At 42.3% G+C, this 20,316-nt stretch overlaps 1 protein-coding gene across 6 annotated transcripts in view; it reads left to right on the top strand.

Annotated features, from left to right (window-relative positions):
- Positions 1-20,316, top strand: part of NFIA (nuclear factor I A) — a 632,562-nt gene that overhangs the window by 562,100 nt on the left and 50,146 nt on the right. For 4 of the 6 annotated variants that reach the window (XM_055137452.1, XM_004607099.2, XM_055137454.1 and 1 more), the window contains exons 8-9: positions 4,574-4,752; positions 7,010-7,175. In XM_055137452.1, coding sequence (XP_054993427.1) covers positions 4,574-4,752; positions 7,010-7,175 — 345 coding nt within the window. The remainder of the gene's footprint in view (positions 1-4,573; positions 4,753-7,009; positions 7,176-20,316) is intronic. The other 2 variants (XM_055137450.1, XM_055137455.1) reach the window with 1 other exon arrangement.

Below are 20,316 nucleotides of genomic sequence, written 5' to 3'. Positions count from 1 at the left end.
ACAAGGAATAAAGCAGCTAAGGAAATGTCAGGGTTCTTCTGGAGAAGAATGTAGTTAAATCCATGGAATTTTGGTCAGATGTGGTAAGGGGGACTTACCTTATCTTACCTTATCTTGAAAGGAGAACTTGAACTGGAAATGGTGGAAAGGGTTGGCTCTCTTCTGCCTTTCCTGAGAGAATGAAATACAAGGTTTCCTTTTTTGAGAAAAAATCTTGTTTCAGCCATGTGTGTCTAGAAGGCCTCCTCCCAGACCAGGAGTCACTTGCTGTATCCTCCTACACAAGGAAGACCCAAATCTTTCCGCCATCCTAGTCAGTCCTGCCCTAAAGAAAAGGAGCACCTTGAGGAAAATACATAATGTTGAATTTTAACTTTCAAACAAAAACAAGAACAGCATTTTCAGGTCTAGGGGTGGTAGGGCCAGTAAGTAAACCAACCTGCCTGACCTGCTTTGCTTTTTCTAAGTATCCAGTAATAGGATCCGATTGCATTCAATAACGGAGTCCTATACCCTTTGGGAAAGTTCTGCTTCTCCGTGTCGTTAATTGTGCCTACTTTGTTCAGAGTGTATAGGCAGTGTCATTGCCGCCAAAGAAACCTGATCCAATTCCTTCCTTCCCATCTTATTTGTATTCTTTGTGGAGGTCCTAACTAAGCGATTGTTTTCAACAAGGGTGGCCTCTGGTTCAAGTGGAAGCCTCCACGGAGATCAACCCAGAATGCAGTGCTCCTGCCACTCCCGGATGCTCCGGGTCTAGGGTGCGAAGAGCTGTAGACCCCAGGAGCAGCCAATTTTGTAGTGCCTTTTAATACCCAAAATTGTATTAACATCAGCAGGGATACAGATGGATGCACTGCAATAAACTGGAACCACTTGAGAAAAGCCTTTATTGACTCTCAAGTAAATAATGCACATTTTAAAGGATCTAAATATGCATTTACATAATGTGCTATAATTTTTTATTGTGTCAACGACTCACACACACACATCCATAAGAGATGTTTTTCTCCGTCAAAAATTTGGACTCATCCCATTCTTTGTGCATTGCATTAGCACCATGCCAGACTCATAATATGGGTGTCTCTTCCATAGGGCCTGAGCTGACAGTCTCAGAGTACAGTTAGTGAATCATACCAACGCTGTGATGGATTGGTGTAGCTCCAATGACATTTCTAAAAGGGTTTGGGACTACTCCTTCAGAAATATAGGCACACTGAAAACATCTCATCAAAGATGAAAGAGACAAAGACAAATAACAGGAGAGAACCTTCCCCCCCACACCACCACCCACACACACAGAGACCCAGAAATTTAGACGTTGCTGCAATCTGAAGCTACAACCTGGAGTCTGAGCTTGAACGCCATAAAGAATCTAATGGGTCTCACTGTCCTGAGGAAGAGAGCAACTAGAAGGTTCTCTGAAGCAACAGCATATGTTTTATCATAATATTTAGCAGGAGCTTGGGGATGTCTGTTGCACAGCGGTTTTCTATTTGAAGAAATTCAAGCTCAGGATCTTGAATGATTTATTTTCTGCAAGTCCATGGCATGAGAAAGGGGTTGTGCAGGATGACCCTTTGAAATGCAGACTCAGCAACTGTCTGATTTGAAGCTCCAGACTAAATGACTTCCTGGTACTAATTAAGAACTAATTGATCCTTATAAATCAGTCTTTGTAGGATTAATCCCATATAGTGCCATGTGCTCCGAAGTCTGTCTCAAAATAAATGACATCCCGAAGAAAAAGTGAATAAATTGCTTTTAGTGAAATAAACGAAGGTCTAAATTTAAGTTTTTCATGACTTTCTCTGATCCATTTAACAACAACCAAAAGGGATATTTATAACAAAAAAAGTGGGGGCTTTCCCAGAGGTGTAGTGGCAAAGCCCTTTGCCTTATATCACAAGACCCTGGGTTTGATCCTTGGCATCACGAAATAAAACAAACATACATGAACTCTTCACCACTCTCTCCCCTTTGACCCCTGGTTATAATAATACATAATAATCATACCAATGATAGAGATGTTCCTGCTGAGTTATGTCCTCTATTAATTTTCTTTCACTTTTAACAATGTGATATTTGTTCAGGTGAATTCCACCCCCTCCCACCCCACCCCACCGCCCCCCCCCCCTTCCCAGCCTCCTTCTCTGGTGGCCAGCAGGATTTCATAATCTAGCAGTCATTCATCACTTCCCATTAGGCATCTGAAGCAATGCCACTTGCACCTTCAAGGTCAGTTTCTGGCTTCCCCAGGGGCTCCTGACAATCAAGTTGCTACCATTGTTTGACATGCTACAAAAGTTGAGTGGATCATTTTATGGTGCCCAGTACATTCTTAAGCCTTGTTTGGGAAGTGCCATGTTCTTTCTGTGGTCAAATATGCAGTACTGGGTCAAAGTTTCTTACTACCAAAAAGGGAAATAATACATTAGATGAAAAGATCCCTTTGGTTTCTTAACACCAGCAGTACCGTCTGCATAGAAGAGATGCCCAGAGCCATTTCATTATTTGTCTTGTGGGTTTTCACTTAAGACTCTTGTGGGGTTCCAAGATTTAACTTCTATTGTATGAAATCCAAAGTTTTACCAGTTTTTCTACAAGCTCACTGGTTCTTTGTCTGGTAGGGGGGAAAGGCAGGGAGGGTGTTACTTGGTTTGAGGTTGGATTTTGGTTTGGGGGCTACACCTGGCAGTGTCCATGAACTATTCCTGGCTCAGTGCCCAGGGTTAGTCCCACTAGTGCTCAGGAGACCAGGAGGTTTGGGGGATCAAACACGGTGCTCCAGCATGAAAAGCATATGCTTCATCCTATACGCTCTCTCCCCATTTCCCCCTGAAAGCAGTTTTAAATCTATACTTGTATAAATATTTTATTCATTGCTATGCCAGTCATTCACAGTGCCTTCAACAAAGCTTTACTGAGTACTGACCACTGTCCTGGGCATATCACAGAGAACAATTAAATAGAAAAACTCCTTACTAAGTTGGAGAAGGCTAAGAGGACAATCCATGCGAGGGGTAGGAGGTGATGGAACTCTTGTTTGAGTAGCTTCTGCCCCAGGTGTCTTCAGCGGTGTGATGAATAGCCAAACTTGGTGTCTATTGACTGGGATACAGCAGAGTGAGTGCCTGTGAACATTTGTTGGACATATTAAAGATGGCATGATGTAAAGGGTCCCATCGAGTCCTCCCCGAAAGACTAGACTGTTGGTTTTCCTCCAAACCCCAGTTGCCAAAACTAGAAATGACATCCTGTGCTACAAATGTCGAACCAGACCAATCCTTCCTTGAAAGCACCAGAATTCCCAAAGGGATCCCAGTAGGAAGCAAGGACACCCGAGGGGGTCTGGCCTGTGGTGAGCGCCTCCTCCTTTGTGGCACTCAGCTGAGATAACCGAGGAGGGTGGACATGTCTTGCACAGTTTAAGCTGCTCTTCAGTTCTCTGTCTCACTCCCAGTCCCTGTGTTAAGGAAATCTCATTTCCTCCTCCTTGAGACATTCCTTTGTTTTCTCTCCACAGAGGACTCTTTAAGTTAAATAATTCACCGCAAAAATTGAGGAAAGAGCAATGCTCTCCTGTGCTTTGGGGGTGGAGCTATTTCTCTGTGAGAGGGGCGTGCGTGGCTATCCCAGTAGTGCTACTGTGCTCACGTCTCTTCAGCCCACTCTCCTCGTGCCGTGCTCATCCTTGGTGCGGCTTTACCAACGGTCTTCCATCTCAAGGGCAAAAGTTCTCTCGGAAAAATTATGAAGCACCTCACATAAGTTTTTAAACCTAATCTTCCTGTTACCAAGGGAGTGTTGCAGGGTTCAACTATCAGGGAATAATAGCTGTCTGAGGGTTTTATCAGTTTTTGTGGGCAGAGGGCCAAGGGTTTAGACAGGGTCAGTGCCGCTTCATCTTCCGTATTCCTCTTATCTAACACGTACGCACTTCTGAGTTGGGCTTGGAGATCGCAAAAAAAGCGGTCGGGGTGGGGGTGGGGAGGCGACCCAGACCTTCCACAAAAAGTGAGGTGCTGAAATCACACAGGTTCATTAAGTGATCATTTACTACCGACTTCAAAAAAAAAAAATTTCATCCTGAATTAGTCCCTAGAAACTTCCTTGAAAGGGGTCTGAGAGCCTTAACAATGAATTATTGTCTATGGATAGCTCAGCATGAAAGGGGATCCATATGGGCAAACTAGAATTTGTCATATGTAATGTCAGTTAAATCAGGTCTAATCTACCCAATACATTTTTTATTGCTTGCTTCATTAAAAAGGCTCTTAAGGTAATGAATAATCTTCGGCTTCACCAACGATTATTAATGCCTTTATAACTCATGTCCACTGAAAATAGAAAGACAGCTTGAAACTCTATCCTAATCTAACCCTCCATGTTGGTCCTCGAGCCCGAAGGAAGAAACTCTAGGCGACCAGGCCAGTGTGAAATTCACTCCCACGCGCAGCTCTCTGGATTGGGTCGAAAGGAATTTAAGAAAGGACGGTGCTTCGGGGTTAGACGCTGTGTCTAAGCAAATGCTCTCTTGTTCTAACACCGACATTTTTTCTTTCTCCTGCAGCAAGTCCACACGCAACACCATCGACTCTTCATTTTCCGACGTCACCCATCATCCAGCAGCCTGGCCCTTACTTCTCACACCCGGCCATCCGCTATCACCCTCAGGAGACGCTGAAAGAATTTGTCCAACTTGTCTGCCCTGACGCTGGTCAGCAGGCTGGACAGGTGGGGTTCCTCAATGTAAGGAAACCGCTTTTCTCCCCCCATTTCTTTAGAAATAGTAACCAAATGTAAAAATGACAAGGGGGACCTTAGGACCTCGTGACATCGCATGCTAATGTTCTGCTGACTGACTGCAGGCAAATGTCATATTTATTCTAGATTGTGGGAAAGTTAACTTGCTCTAAGAGTGATTGGCTGGGGTTTCAAAACAGTGTTTGTGTTAAATTCGCAACTGTCAAGTTTATGGGGATAAATCATCGCAGTGTGAACTGTATAACCTTCTACGGTCTGCGGGCTGATAATTCCACCTCATGCGTCCTAACCCTCGGGCTTGCAGAGTTGACAAAATAGAAAGACCAAATAATTTAAAATAATGATTTGGGGTGGGAGGGAGAGGTAGGGGGGAGAAGGGGGCACAGATGTTTCAGATCAACTGAGTTGATATTTTTAAAAAATACAGTCTTCTAACACTTTAGATCAAGTTGACCAGTACTTGAACTCAAGATGCTGGAAGTATAGTTTATTATAGTTTGTTATTTCTGCAAGTAGTTATCTTTCCCACTTATCTTTGTATAAAGCTAAACAGTATTCAATAACTCCAAATGAATTTTCTTTTTCTCTCCCCTCAAACAACACAATCACAACCTAAAATCATATCCCAAATGTAACTGGAATATCAAATGTAATTTTTTTTTTAAATTACCAATTGTATGACAAGTTAGAACTAAATATTTCCAGGGGACAGTTAATTCCAGAGCCAACAATAACAATAAAGAGTATCCAAAAAAGAAGAATGACTACCATAAGATCAAATTAAATTTCCCATTTCCTTCAAATAACTGCACAGAGCCACAGAGTAGCCCTAATGAAACGGGTCTGATTTAGAAAGTGATATCACACAGTCCTACCGCTGATTTCTCCCCTTGCAGAAATACCTGATTCTGCATCTCTGAAACAGAACAGGCAGCTTGGACTAATGTCTGGTGATGTGTTAGCAGATACATTTCTGTCTAGACAACAAATCAATATGGTGCCTTTTCTTTTTTGCTTGTGTATTCATTTGCTTGGCTTATCCTAAAGCATTCAGTTACAGACTTTCAGCCCCCTCAGAGAGAGCACTTGGGCAGGTTTGCTAGCAAGAAGGCACAGCATTCTGTTGGTCAGACAATATAATCTTTAAGAAGTCCCACTAAATCTCGTAGGGAGCATTGACAAGGGCAGGCGGCCTCTGCAGAGTCATTAAGCTTTGGCTTCACAGCCTGGGATCACAGGACCTTTCCCCACTGAATTTTGATTCAAGATTGTCAGCCTGCACATGAGCTGTTATCATTGGTGTAAGAGTATTGCTCAGCCCCGCCCTCAAAAGAACCATTTTGGGAAACCATGAAATTAAAAATGGCTAGTGCACCACCAGAGAGTACAACATTTTTCTAGTGTTTGTATCAATAGTTTGGACATCATCCTCTATAACTGTCAGATGCCCAGTTTTTGCATCTTGAGGGCTTGCTTTTCATGGGACTCCTTTGAAAAACTTGAAAATGCCATGAATGTTCTTGTGTCGAGGGAAAAATTTTCTTTTGTTGAAGAGCTGTTATTTAGTTGTTCTAACATCAGGCAGCAAATAAATATGACTCTTATGGCATATGCTTATATAATTTAAATCAGAATTAGAAGTGATATTTTTCCCTAGCAGGATTTTGACAGCTGAATTCTAAAGTTTCTGTGCCTGATGTTATACAATATGTGAAAGAAATTTTTTATGTTCACTTAACATATTTATTAAATGTTATATAATATCAACTTTGAAGAGTGAAAATAAAATATTTTTCATCTTAGACATATTTCAAAACTTTATTATTTCTATTATTTCTACAAATAGACATGATGGAATAATATTGCAACTTATGAAATACAGGAAATAAAATACTTAATAGTCATGAGAATTATGATGGAGCTTGCAGTCAGAACAGAATCAGGTCACTCCAAGCAAGAGCAAGTCCAGGGACAGACCCAGCGTCCTCACTGGGGCAGATCGTTCCAGATTCCCAGATGCAAAGAAGTAATTCAAGGCACAAGTTGAGGAGGTCTTGAGGACAGAGCCTTAAGAATAACTCAGTGACACTTCCCCCGTGTTTTCTTATGGAAGAATTCGAGCACCCAGAACAGATAAAAATGCACATGAAAGGTGCCTACTGAGCCTTTTGTATCCGAAGCAGCTAATAGTGAATGTCTGTTTCTTCTCTCTCTTGTGCCTGTTTGTTCTGAACCCCCGCAGCCCAATGGGAGTAGCCAAGGCAAAGTGCACAACCCATTCCTTCCCACCCCAATGTTGCCACCACCGCCGCCGCCACCGATGGCCAGGCCTGTGCCTCTGCCGGTGCCAGACACAAAGCCCCCGACCACATCGACAGAAGGAGGTGCAGCCTCACCCACCTCACCAAGTAAGTATGACTGAGAGTAGGCGTCGGCCATGAAAAACACTCTGGGCCCTGGTGTGCATATCCAAGCCTCACCCCTACACTCAACTGCCTACACTCCATGGACAGTGCACAGATCCCAATTGGGGGAGGGGGGTGGAGAAGGGGCACAGGGAGCATGAGTTTGCAGAACCAGAGCAAGGTGAGTGCTGCTTCTGCCTTCTACCCACTACACCAGCTGTAGAAAGGATGGGGTGGTTGGGTCGATGCGCGAGTTCGTCCCAGGATTGAAATCAAGGTATAAACTGTTAGATTGTGTGTTTCGCTTGAGTGACTTTGAATGCTCTCTTCATGATCATCACACATAGCAGCTCCTTGTATGAATTCATGAGAAGCCAAAACCGGCCCTCACGCTTCTAGCTTGCCTTCCAGTAACTTCCAGTCCCCAAGCAGTGCACCTGATGAGTTATAAAGGTCAAGACACTTCACACATCAAATAGGGGAAGAAAAAGTCGAGATCAAAGTAACAGTTTTAATGTGTGTACATTGAACATCCGCCAAGAGTCAGAGCCTGGCAGGAGATCAGAGCTAGTGACCATGGCAGTTGTGTGGCGAAGCTTGGCAGAGGGAGGAAGAAGAAGGTAGAATTGGATAGAAAGAGAAAGGGAACTCTTGGCTCTTCTATGAATCATCTGGAAATGTGTGCCCGGACAGTCTAGGGTTTCAAAACGTTTTTAGATGATGAGAATGTGTTCTTGATGAATGCAAGTATAATATTTGAGTGTTTCCAATAGTTTAGTAATGGCAAAGGGATTGCAGGAGTTTGGACACTCAAAGTTTGGGTTTTTATTGGTATTTGGAACAAAGACAAAAGACTTGGTGATTGCTGGAGGCAGAGTTCCCAGGTAAGGGATGGACTACCTCACTTTGGTAGAGGATGAGGATGTAATGAGCACCTTCCCCACAGCTTTATGATCGGATCACAGGGCAGGAAGAGATATGACAGTGGCCCTAAGGAGAAACTTGAAGGAAGCCTTAAGGAAGTAAGACAAGAAGCAAGGAATCGACTGAGAGAAGATTAGAGTAGGCCGGGCAAGAAGTAATGAATAGAGAATTTGAGTAGCAGCAATGCAAGTTGAATTGAGGAGGGCAGGAGAAAGAAAGTTCTAGAGAGCCTAAAGCTTTGGATCTGACCAGCCTTTCGTACAGTGAAAGACACTCATGTGCAACTCTCACTTTCCCCAAGTTCCAGTGTTGGGAACATTCAGATATTCACAGGGCAAAATAGGACAAGGACAAAAGAGAAACAGCTGCTGCTGACAGCAAATCTATTGGATTTTTAACTCTGGGGACTGAATTTGGAATGTCTCCTGTAGACATAGGTCTGATTGTTAAGCTAGCTAGCTCTGGGCTAGCTAATATTCATTTTGATAATCCATACAAAAGTAGTGGGATTGTGGCATGATTACTGGATTATAGCAACAGAGATCAAGTACCCAGGGACAAATCTGGAGGTACCTGCTTCTCTTGGTAAGAGTAGCTCTGCCTTTGTCAAAAAATGAGAAAGCTCTGAGTGTCTGTCACTCAGAGAAAGCTCTTAGTGATCTGGAAAGCAAACTGGGCTGGCCCACAGATCTTGGGAGATCAGTTTAGGAAAGATGCTCTGAGAAGCAAAAGTTGCTAGGTATGACCTGCTTTCGTGGGTACCAATAAGACTCAGACCTGTCAGAGACATGTCTGACATCTCTAAATGAGGCAGATTTGCAGTCACTGGAGACATTGGCTGTGGAAGGCCAATGTGTATGGTGCCTTGTTCATGCCACCGTGTCCAACTTTTCTTTTCTAATACAGGACATTGGCACATCCTTTGAAAGCCATGTAGTAATATTTCCCATGGCTATATAAACATATACTCATTTCCCAGATCAGTGTCTCATGCACCCCTGCAGTATTTCCTAATAATGGGTGTCGGATCTTTCTAAATTCTGGGCAAGAGTGGGAATACCATGTCTAACTCCTGAAGTCTAAAAGATAGGAGCCCAAATGACCACCTTTTAAATTACCAGCTGTGTTTCTTTTAGTCACAGCCTCCCCCTCTGTAAAATGTGGGTAATAATCTCTCTGGGCAAGTTTGAATAAATATCAGGCATGATAACCTGTGTAATCTCCAGGAGGCTAGGGAGCCCTGTGGCACTCGCTCTCTCTCTCTCTCTGTCTCTCTCTGTCTCTCTCTGTCTCTCTCTCTGTCTCTCTCTCTGTCTCTCTCTCTGTCTCTCTGTCTCTCTCTCTCTCTCTCTCTCTCTCTCTCTCTCTCTCTCTCTCTCTCTCTCTCTCTCCCTCCCTCCCTGTTCGGTGGTCTCGGCCACTCCCCAACCTGGGATGGCCAATGCCTTGGACAGACGAAGGATGAAATGAGGGCCAGGCTGGTTGGTGATCAGTTGCCATTTATTCCAAGCCGTCGCTCTAGTCTCCCACTGCCCCTCATTCCCATCTCCTCCTGTCTCTCCCGCTCATCTCTCCGCACTCCCACTGGCTGCCTTGGTGTCTCTCTCTTCTCTCCAACTTCCCTGCATTGGGAATATAGATTCCCTGCACAATCTACATATCAAAAACCCTTCCTGACCCCCCATTAGGCTCCTCTCCTTAGTCTAATAACTTAATTAATATCTTAATTCTACTTCTTAATATTAGTCATTTTGTATGGACACAGTAAGAGATACATGAAGCTTGTAGGGTGGCTCTCCTGGAGACATCTAGCCATAGATCTCAGACTACAGTGCTCAGGCCAGATTAATTGTTCTTAACCCTAGCAGGGTCCTATCTAGTTGTACTTCTTGGATCATGACAAAACTTATCCATGACCATGCTCTTAACTTATAGTTAAGTATTATGGCACTTTGGGCTGGCCCATTTGGATGCCAGAGTAGCTCACTGCTTGCCCTGGGTCCATCCAGTCCCTTGTCAGGACCCTGCTTTGGGGGTGTAGAAAGTAAGGGCAACTGAGACTTAAGTCGAGAGAATAGATGCCCAGGGGTGAGTATCATGCAGAGTCAATTAACTCCCAAGTTACAAAAGCACAGCATTAGTTGTCTTCCTGTGTCTATACAAAAAGGACATTGCTCTGAATTAACTATGCAAAGGACTTGAGAAGAGAAAAGCAATATTTAAAAGTTAACAGAGTCTTGATTAGGAGATGAAGGTGATTGACCAGTTGGGGAAGCAGAGCACAAAGAAAGAAGTTACAAGTAAATACAGAGGAGTGAGAGCATTGTGATGGGAGTAACCCAATAAACCTAAGCTCTCTGTGGCAAGGCAGAAAAGACAAACCAATATTACCCCTACAATAACCACCATCTCCAAATAGAACGTTTTATTATCTATCTACTGACATTTCATCTTGCGGAAGACTCTAGGCTTAGAATGTGGTAAAATATGTTTATAAGAACATGAAAAAATGACTCATCCCTAAATTGGGCTGATCTCGAGTCCATACTTTGGACTGTGCTCCATGTAATGAATCACAGAGTTCAGCTCAGAAGATGCTTCTTCTCCTCCTTCCCGGCCAGCATCAGACATTCCTTTGGCATCATGATCTTGGTACATCCAAGCCTTATGGTTGTGTGTTCATTAGAAGAGTGTTTGAGAGTTTTTGGAGAAAAGAAAGTATTTTGGATCAAGAGTCCCAAAGTTGATACAGGTGAATTGGCACTTTGTTTTTAAATCACAACCATGTAGACGAGAGAAAATAGAATTACTGATAGTGTAGCAAGGTAAATCTTCTCCTTGTATATTTTAGCTCTTATTTCTGAGTTTTAGCTGAGTTTGCCACAATATATTGATTTGTACTATCTATCTCCGTATCATCTACTTTATGAGTAAGAAAGTGAGGCTATGGGAGACCTCTCATGTGGAACATAAAACCCTCTCAAATAAAGAAAAAATCTCAAAACCCAGTGGTTCACACTGATAAAGAGATAACAGGATTCTCATCCACTCCCCTTCAATGCCCCCAAAATACTGTCTTACAGCCTGACTTCTAAATCAACGGTTCTATAAAGCATAAGAAAAAATAATAGATGGACAACCAGACACCGTCCTCTTATCATTGGAGAATCATTTAGAAGTCCAGGCAAATGGCTTCCTAACACCACAGCCCAGACGTACCTCCCCCTTCTCTGATCGTTCTGGCCTCCTCACACCCCACCCCCACCATGAGGGTCTTGCACATCGCTGATGATGATGGTGCAGTGCAGAGGGCTGCATGCTTCTGCCAGCACCTGTCCTGCTGAGAGAGGGCGAGAAAGAAACAGGACAAATCGCATCCAGATTCTCCTTTCTAATACAGTGCATCCCCCAAACAGTGAGAGACCAGAGAGGGGCCAAGAGCCTGTGGATGGGAACAGACTTCAAGACAGGAGGAGCCTTCCCCCCTCCCTCCCCCCGTCTCTTAACATGCATCTTGGATCCCACGGCCTCATGTTGATTCACTCTTCAGCCTTCAGCTCTTGAGCACCTCTCTTGTGTCAAGGGCTGAGTTAGCTGCTTAGAGCACAGTAAAATGGAGTAGAGAGCACACTCTCTACTCCAAAGCAATGTGAGCTATGTTGAGGGAGACAACTGGTAAACCTGCCGTTGACATAGGCGACACAGGGATTGAGGGCTGCTTAGGTGCCACTGGAAACTCAGGAAGGAGTTTGGCTCATATGTGTGAGGGCCTCGGGTAAAGGTGTGCTTGAAGGGGAAAATGCCGAGGCTCTTGAGCGGGAATACCATTTTGCATTGCAATTTTGAAAGAGAAAGAACTTTCCTTCTGAAAAAACAGCTGGCGCAGGGTGGAGTGTTGGAGATCTAAAATTGGATTACCCCTGTATAAAAGATTTAGGGCCAAATATATAGTTTCATAAATTAGGCACTTTCCTAAAAATTAAAACCAGAAGATGGTTGGGTCCTGTTTATCTTTGTCAGCTTATTAGCGCTCACGTTAGCAAGAAGTAACATCACGGCAGGGTATTAGGTACAGATGTTCAGCATCCCAGTGGTCAGTCTGGAACCGAGGCTCTGTCCAACCACTAATTGTGTAACATAGCAGAACCTTTTCTGTTGAGAGCTTTGAAAGGGCTTGCTATCAGGTAAGATTTAAGAATGGAGGATAGAAATCATTCCCAGGGTCCAGAATTCCTGACTCGCTCCGAGTCGCAGCACTCTTCCCTGTGACTGGGAATCACACTGTCTGCTCTCTCCCACCACAGGCTTGTCAGGATGAACCAGGGGACAGATGTGCTATGCCGTAGACAGTTAAAAGGCTAAGGCATCATTCTTCATATCCTCTTATAATAAAATACAAATGCTTGCTGGCCAAAAGCAGAGTGTGTATTTTTAAACTAATCAGTTGCCTCTGGCATCAATACTTAACTTGCAGCTGTGGCCAGGAAAACAGGACTCAGGCACGTTGGGGGTGGAGGTGGGGCATTTTACAGGAAAAATTCTTACCAGTGGCCTGGAAAACAAGGGAGTGGGAGTGGAGAGAACAGTTCTGCTCTCAAGGAGAGCCTTAAAGTTGATTATTCATTTGAAGGAAGAGTGATAGATGATGTCCAGTTTCCTTGGGAATCTATAATGAGTAAAAAGATTAATCTGGGGGGCTGGATCGATAGCATAGTGGATAGGGCATTTGCCTTGCATGTGGCCAACCTGGGTTCGATTGCCAGCATCCCATATGGTCCCCTGAGCACCACCAGGAGTAATTCCTGAGTGCAGAGCCAGGTAACCCCTGTGCTTTGCCAAGTGTGACCCAAAAGAGCAAAAAAAAATAAATAAAAAAAGGAGGAGAAGGAGAAGAGGGAGAAGGAGGAGAAGGAGAAGAAAAGAATAATCTGTAAGAGGGGGCTGGAGTGATAGCACAGCGGGTAGGGCGTTTGCCTTGCACGCGGCCGACCCGGGTTTGAATCCCAGCATCCCATATGGTCCCCCGAGCACCGCCAGGAGTAATTCCTGAGTGCATGAGCCAGGAGTGACCCCTGTGCATCGCTGGGTGTGACCCAAAAAAAGCAAAAAAAAAAAAAAGAATAATCTGTAAGAGTAATTCACGACCAGTGAGTTCCATGCCCATTGATGGACACTTTGTAGGTTCTGTTACCCAGGAAGAGCCAATCCCTTCTTTCATTCATTTGATCAGTATGAATCATTGAGCCATCAGCTGTTGTCAAGTAATGTTCTAGGTGCTAGGGAACAAGAGAGATTAAAAGCCCTCATATTTTAGATGTGGAAGAAAGCCAACAGGCCAAAGAGCAAGTGTACTTAATAGGTGGAATATAAGATGGTGGTGAGTGAGTGACGGGAAGGAAAAGAAAGTCCAGAGGGGTCAGAAGTGGAGGTGGGCTAAAGCCACACCTAGGTGGTCAGAGAAAAGGAAAATGAACTAAGACCTGCTCAAACAGTAGGAAAAGCTGTGTGAGGGGAGAGAACAGAACTTCCCAAGCAGAAGTAATGGTGAGGGTCGCATGCCACGCAGGAGGGTCAGCTGGGAGGCTGTGGTAGAGAGAACAGTGAGTGAGCTAGGGAAGGTGGCCAGGTCTGATGGGAGGTCCCTAGGAGTCTGGACACAGTTTGTTCTTGATGGCCATCATAAGGATTGGGGCACTTGCTCCAAGTGAGAGAGTAAGAAAGGGACAAGGTGAATGATTCTGCATACACTTTATTGTTCTTTAAAAGCCACACAATCCTACTATGTGGCTTTGTGCTTGGACACCATATGTGCAATCCCCATCATGTTTTCTAATGATGGGGATTGGATCGTTCTAAATATGGGTGCAGAGTGGGAATACCGTGTGTTTGAAGACCTTGTTGAGAAAAGAAAAATTAGAGGGGCAAGAGTTAAATCAGGGAGACTTGTTCTTTTGTCTTCTTAACATCAGTGACTATCTTGACTAGACATCTTCTACATGCCAACCACTGTTCTGGCACGCATGGGGTGCAAAAGTGAACAGAACAGTTTCCTTGCTTGTGGACCAGGAATCACCAAAGTTTAAACTAGTGAGTGACCATTGTCCTCGAAGAACAATGAGGAAGAAGAAAACAGAGTGGGTGTGAGGAAATGGGGGGAGGTCACTCAGAGAAACCCAGGTGAGATGGAAGAGGTGAGGGGTATAGGTGCTACCTGTACCAATGTGGGGTGGAGGGGCAGCCAATAGTTAATAGGTAAGACTGCAGGATTCATTGCCATCTTAGGTATGGGTTGAGGAAAATCAGATATTTTTCTCTTTGGAAGAAGTATTCTGGGTGAGGAGTGGAGGTTGGATTTGGCTTGGCCAAACTGTATTTGAGATGTCCTTTAGATATCTTATTGGTGATTGGATATTGGGGATTCTACCATCCTACCCACAGCAGCTCTTTGCAATTCACTGAGTTTCGTATCATCTGTTGAGAGGGAACTCCTTTCCAACATGTGATGAAACCAGTGGAGGGTCAGATAGATAGCACAGGTGTTGAGTCGCTTGGTTTGCAAGAGACTAACTTGGGTTCTGTGCTGGGCAGCATATAGTGTCCTAGCACAAAGTCAGGAGGAACCCCCAAGCACGCCCCAAAGTAAACAAATGGATATTTCTAAGGTTCCTGAGGAAAGAACTAGAATAGGAAGAACTCACGTTTAGATCTGTTTGTGACACGCTCGTTCAGAATGCACTATCATTTTCCTTAATTGTATCGTAAGGTCCAGTGTTTATATTGGTTAGCAACAAGGTCATACTATAAAAATAGACTTTTCCAGAAAAGAAATTGAAGGCTGGCATTATAACCTAGAAATACAATAAAAATTTTTAATTTTTTGAGTGAAGAGGAAAGATGAAACATGCATATTTTCCCTTTTAAATTAATTTGCAGCGCAAAATCTCTATTTAAAATGTATAAAAGAACCAAAAACATTTTTCTGTATTCCCTTTTAGCCATGGACTTGTGATTTTTGTAACTCAAAATGTATTAAAAAGCACATTTCTTTCATGATTTTATTTTATATCTCAAATAACTTTTTAGAGTCATTATGTGAAGAAATAGGAGCCACAAACACAATAATCAATGATTGGGGTTAAAATTTTCTAAGATAGTCATTGGAGGATGTTCAGTGCTTCTTGGTTAGCAAGGCTACCTGGTTTTATGTATTTCTTTTTATTGTTACAGTTTAGGTCATAGGGTTACAACAGTGTTGACGTTTATAGTGTTGGTGTCTGGGGTGGAGTGATAATACACATAGGTAGAGAGCTTGACTTGCTCACAGCTAATCAGGATTTGGTCCTTGGCACCTTATATGCTCAACCATGCTCAGCCAGTAGTGAATCTTGAGTGCAGGGCCAGGAGTAAGCCCTGAGTGCCACCAGGTGTGGCCCCAAAACCAAAACAAACCAAAAAATGAATGTTGATATACAGTTGCTACCCACACCCGCCACTGGAGTGCCCGTGACCCATCATCCTTGCTCGTGTCATCTCTGGTCCAGCCTTCCTTCCCACCCACCCCTCTCCCCACTATTTGGTGACTGGCATTTATGGTTTGGATGTCTACTGTCACCTGCCTTCCTTATCATCCAGGTGCTCCGGACCTTCCAACCATGCTCCCATGTTCCTTCTAGTTATTTTATTCTGTCTTGTGAAGACACATGGGCCTTCCCATGCTGTGCCTGCCACCCGATAAACCATAAAGCAAAGTCATGTGCCCACATGTCTGAAACAAAGTGCGGAGCTTTTACTAATAGGTGAAACATTTAACAATTGTTTTTGCATGTCATATCCTGTTTTTTATCCTTAACACAGTTCTGCAAACTGTAGCACTGTAGCACTGTCATCCCATTGTTCATCAATTTGCTCGAGCGGGCACCAGTAACATCTCCATTGTGAGACTTGTTGTTACTGCTTTTGACATATCGAATATACCACGGGGAGCTTGCCAGGCTCTGCCATGTGGGCGAGATACTCTCGGTAGCTTGCGGGGCTCTCCAAGAGATCCGGATGGAGGAATTGAACCCGGGTCAGCCACGTGCAAGGCAAACGCCCTACCCGCTGTGCTATCGCTCCAGCCCAGTCTTGCAAACATTCAGCCTAAATCGAGAAAGACAAGGCATGGTAAGATAAGAGGACTTTCTCAAGGTCATTCAGATAGGAGTAGGGAGCATGCTCTTTACCCTTAGAACTTGAGTCCAGACATTGGGTGGGAGAATCTTATCAGAATCTTTGATTTAGCACAAAGCTGCCATCATTTTGCATCAAGAATCCTGTTGCCAATGTAGGAAGATGATGTTGATGATTTTACTCTACTATGAATTGGTTCCTATGACTATAAGGAACTCTTATTAGCAGGGGAGAGGGGCAGAAGATTGTGGAAGGAGGACATAAAAATAATAATAATATAGAAAGTCAAAACACAGGGGATGTTTATAAAGGAAGTGTCCCCTTATTTCCAGAGCTTGACAGAGCTTGGGCTATTGACAAATGCTTAGAAAAGTAGTTTCTGGATTTTCATCCAAATAATGACATGTCTCCTTTCTGCTAATCCTTTTGTGTCTGTGTATAACATATTGTTTTAATCAGTAATTAAATTTAGAGGAAATCATTCAATGATATGTCATATTTACTCCATTTTTAGATGACATAAGGACCATCTTTTAGAGAAGAATCAGTGAATACTTACAAAACAATAAGAGAAGTTAGTTGTTTCATTTCCCAAAATGCTTTTTCATTCCTGATGTTGGACATTTCCATAATTTTTTTCTTTTAAGTTTAGGGCCTGGGTATGTGATACAGTAGGAAAGCTTGTCTCTTACATGTATGAGACTCTGGCTTCAATTCTGAGCACTACCAAAAACCAGTAAATAAAAATAAGTTCAAATTCAGTAAAACTCACCCATTGGCATTCAGTTCTTTGTCTTTTGCAGTATCATAGATTCCTACAGCCAACACCACAGACAGGATAAAGAAAAATTCCAAAGAACTCTGTCCTTATTTCTGCCACTTCACAAGTGAATATCTGTTGTTGTGAATGCCAAGGACTTTCTTTTGCTGTGATCTATTTCCACATTGATATTAATTCTCTACTGTGCCTCTGCTATCCAACTTATGTGCTTATATTTAACGCACCTCTGAAGAAACTGAGACACATTAAATATATGCATATTAATATCTGTAAGAAACCTGTCTTTATTTGATTTTTTAAAAATATTTGAGCATAGTGACATTTTACATTAGGCGAGGGAAAAGTATTATTCAGTAAAGTATATTTTAGCCATCCAGAAAAAATGAAATTCCTTACGCCAAAATAGATTCCAGCTGGAGCAAAAAAAAAAAAAAATCATACAAATGTTAAACCTTAAAATACCACAAGGCAAATTTTGTTTTGATAATTTTGGACCAAGGAAGGCCTTTCTAAGTAGTGTCCCCACAAAAATTTAATGAAAAACTCATAAATTTTACTCTAAAGGCATCAAAAGTGTGTGCGTAGACAAAATACCATAAACTCGAAAGACAAAAAGGTAAAATGAAAAATATACTTACATGTTGCAGAAGACTTATACATATACACATATGTAGTATGTGTAACTATATGTAGCAATTAAAAGTATTGTAGTTATTAAAATATGTTTGTAGTTATATGTGTGTACTATGTATGTAGTTATTAAAAGGCTTATACATATGTACATATGTAATATGTGTAACTGTATGTAGTTATTAAAAGTAAATTAAAGACCAAGTATTTAATAGAAAAATAAACATAGTATTTTGAAATATGTCTTATTCATGTAGCATAAAAGCAACACTGATTAAAACAGATGTTCTGCTCCTTATCAGCTTGATAGAGGTCAAAAAGTACCCCACTACTACCCTACTGGTAAAGATGTGGCAACTTTACATAGTCCCCTAGGCAATTAGAGGGCTTAAAATTGGTTTAACCCCTAGGACAATTTAGTGTTTGATGGATTGAAAAATTCTACATAAAAAATATGTGACTCCTATATAATTGCATAAAATCTAATTAGAAATTACGCATATAGTTGGACTCCAGTCCCCACTGCAACATGGTTTGTAATAAACAATTGGTAGTAACTTAAATATCTACCAATATGATATGCACTGTGAACCCTTTTAAAAAGAGTAGATGGCTCTTTATGAATTCATGGAATAGTCTGTGAGTGCTAGGGTGCTAGGAAGTGTTTAGAGAGCTGTATATCCAGTGCCAGAAAGCAGGGTCGGGGCATATATACACTGTGTGTTGAAGGATTAGGATTCTGGTATATTGGGGGCAATGCTTTGATACCTTATTCAATGACAGTGAAGTTCATTGAATTCTAAATCTCTCTTTTCCATCAAAGACAGTGATTTTGTTAAATTTTTAAAAGGTGTGTAATGACTTAAAATAATTTATTCACACACAGGCAGAAGGTGAGGATGGGTGTTGGGGCAGTTCTTAGAATCCATAGAAATTTTTTTGCATCTGGAATTTAGGTGCAGTTACCTGAAGTTTGGGTGTGAGAACATCAGGGTATATTCCAGCTGGGACAGAGCACCAGGCATTCCCCTAACTGCGCTTGGAGTTGTGCACGAGGGCCATTTTCATTCTTGGGGGCTTCGGTCTGTCTGTCTGACCACACTGTTTTCTTTAAGACCTCAGCAAGTACAAGTGTGCATATACTACCTAACGCATGTCTTTATAGGGCTAGAGATGGTACAGAGGATAAGGCACAAGTGACTGATTCTGGTTCTATCTTTAGCACCACATATGGTCCCCCGAGTACTTCCAGTAATGACTGCTGAATGAAGAGGCAGGAGCCCGCCCCCCCCCCCCCACACACACAAGAAAAAACAAAACTGAATTTTTTATAAAGCTTTTTTCCAATGTGACCCAAAACCCCTCTCCCTCTCAAAATATGAATTTTTCCATATACATTTTTTAATCACCATGAGCTACAGTTACAAAGCTTTCATGTTTGAGCTTCAGTAATATAATGATCGAACACCCATCCCTCCACCAGTGTACATTTTCCACCACCAATGTCCCCAGTATCCTTCCCCCACTCCTGAACCACCCTTCCCCCTGCTTCTATGGCAGATAAATTTATGATGTATAGTCTAATTTTTTTAATATTAAGGTTTTCAAAAGAAAAAGTATTGAAACTGAGAAACATTGATAGGTATTATCATATGCATTACCTTAATTACATCTGTTAATATAAAGGTGCAATACTAGAATTGTGAGCCCTCTTTTTTTTTTTTTGGCTGGGGGGCTTGGAGGGGGCTCACTCAGCTGTACTCAGGGATTACTCTTAGCCCTGCACTCAGGAATCACTCCTGGCAGTTTCAGGGAACAATATGGGTAGGTGGGGTTCCTGGAATTGGACCCAGGTTGTCTGCATGCAAGGCAAATGCCTTACCTGCTCTAGTATCTCTGCAGCTCTGTGAGCCCTCTTCTTTAAAGAAAAGCAAAGGAAAGGAAAGGAAAGAAACAGATAGTGAGCCAAAATTCAAATAGGAGTCTGTTTTATTTCATGTGATAAATGTATCATGATGTCATTAAAGAAGTTTTAATGGATGCAAAATATTCCAGCATATGGACGAAGCACTAACTCAGAAATTAGTTCCAGGGTGTTGCTCCTATAAGTAATACTGTAATGAACATCTTGGAGCATAAATCTTTACCTGTTCTTTTAAGGACTTTTTGAGAATGAATTCCCAGAAGTGGATTTATAGAGTTACATTGCCATTTGAGAGGCTGCAGAAGCCTTTCAAAAGGGAGCGATCCAATATATTGATCTTAGTTTCTTTTTTTAGTAAACCTCAGCTGAATCCAAGGTTTATTCCCTGTGGCTCTCTATTATAACTCTTACCTGTGCCTACCCATATACGATTGTTGCTTCTGATCAATAAATCTGTTCTATCAGTTGAACAACACATCCTACACATAAAAATAAATGACAGTGATAGAGTTTGGGTTAGGCAGCAGAAATAAATTTAAATGAACCTACACAAGGCCATATCCTTAGCCTCTAAGATCATTATTTTTTTTAAGAGGGCAAACATATCATATAGATGCAGTTTCAATAGACCATGTTCAGAGAAGCCCTTAGTATAAAGAACCTTCATAGCACATTGATATTGGAGTTAGAAAGTCAAGGTATCTCCACTTCACAAG

Source organism: Sorex araneus, chromosome 5 (assembly GCF_027595985.1).
Source record: "Sorex araneus isolate mSorAra2 chromosome 5, mSorAra2.pri, whole genome shotgun sequence".
NCBI lineage: Eukaryota > Metazoa > Chordata > Mammalia > Eulipotyphla > Soricidae > Sorex > Sorex araneus.
This window is presented reverse-complemented; position numbering and strand designations above follow the sequence as displayed.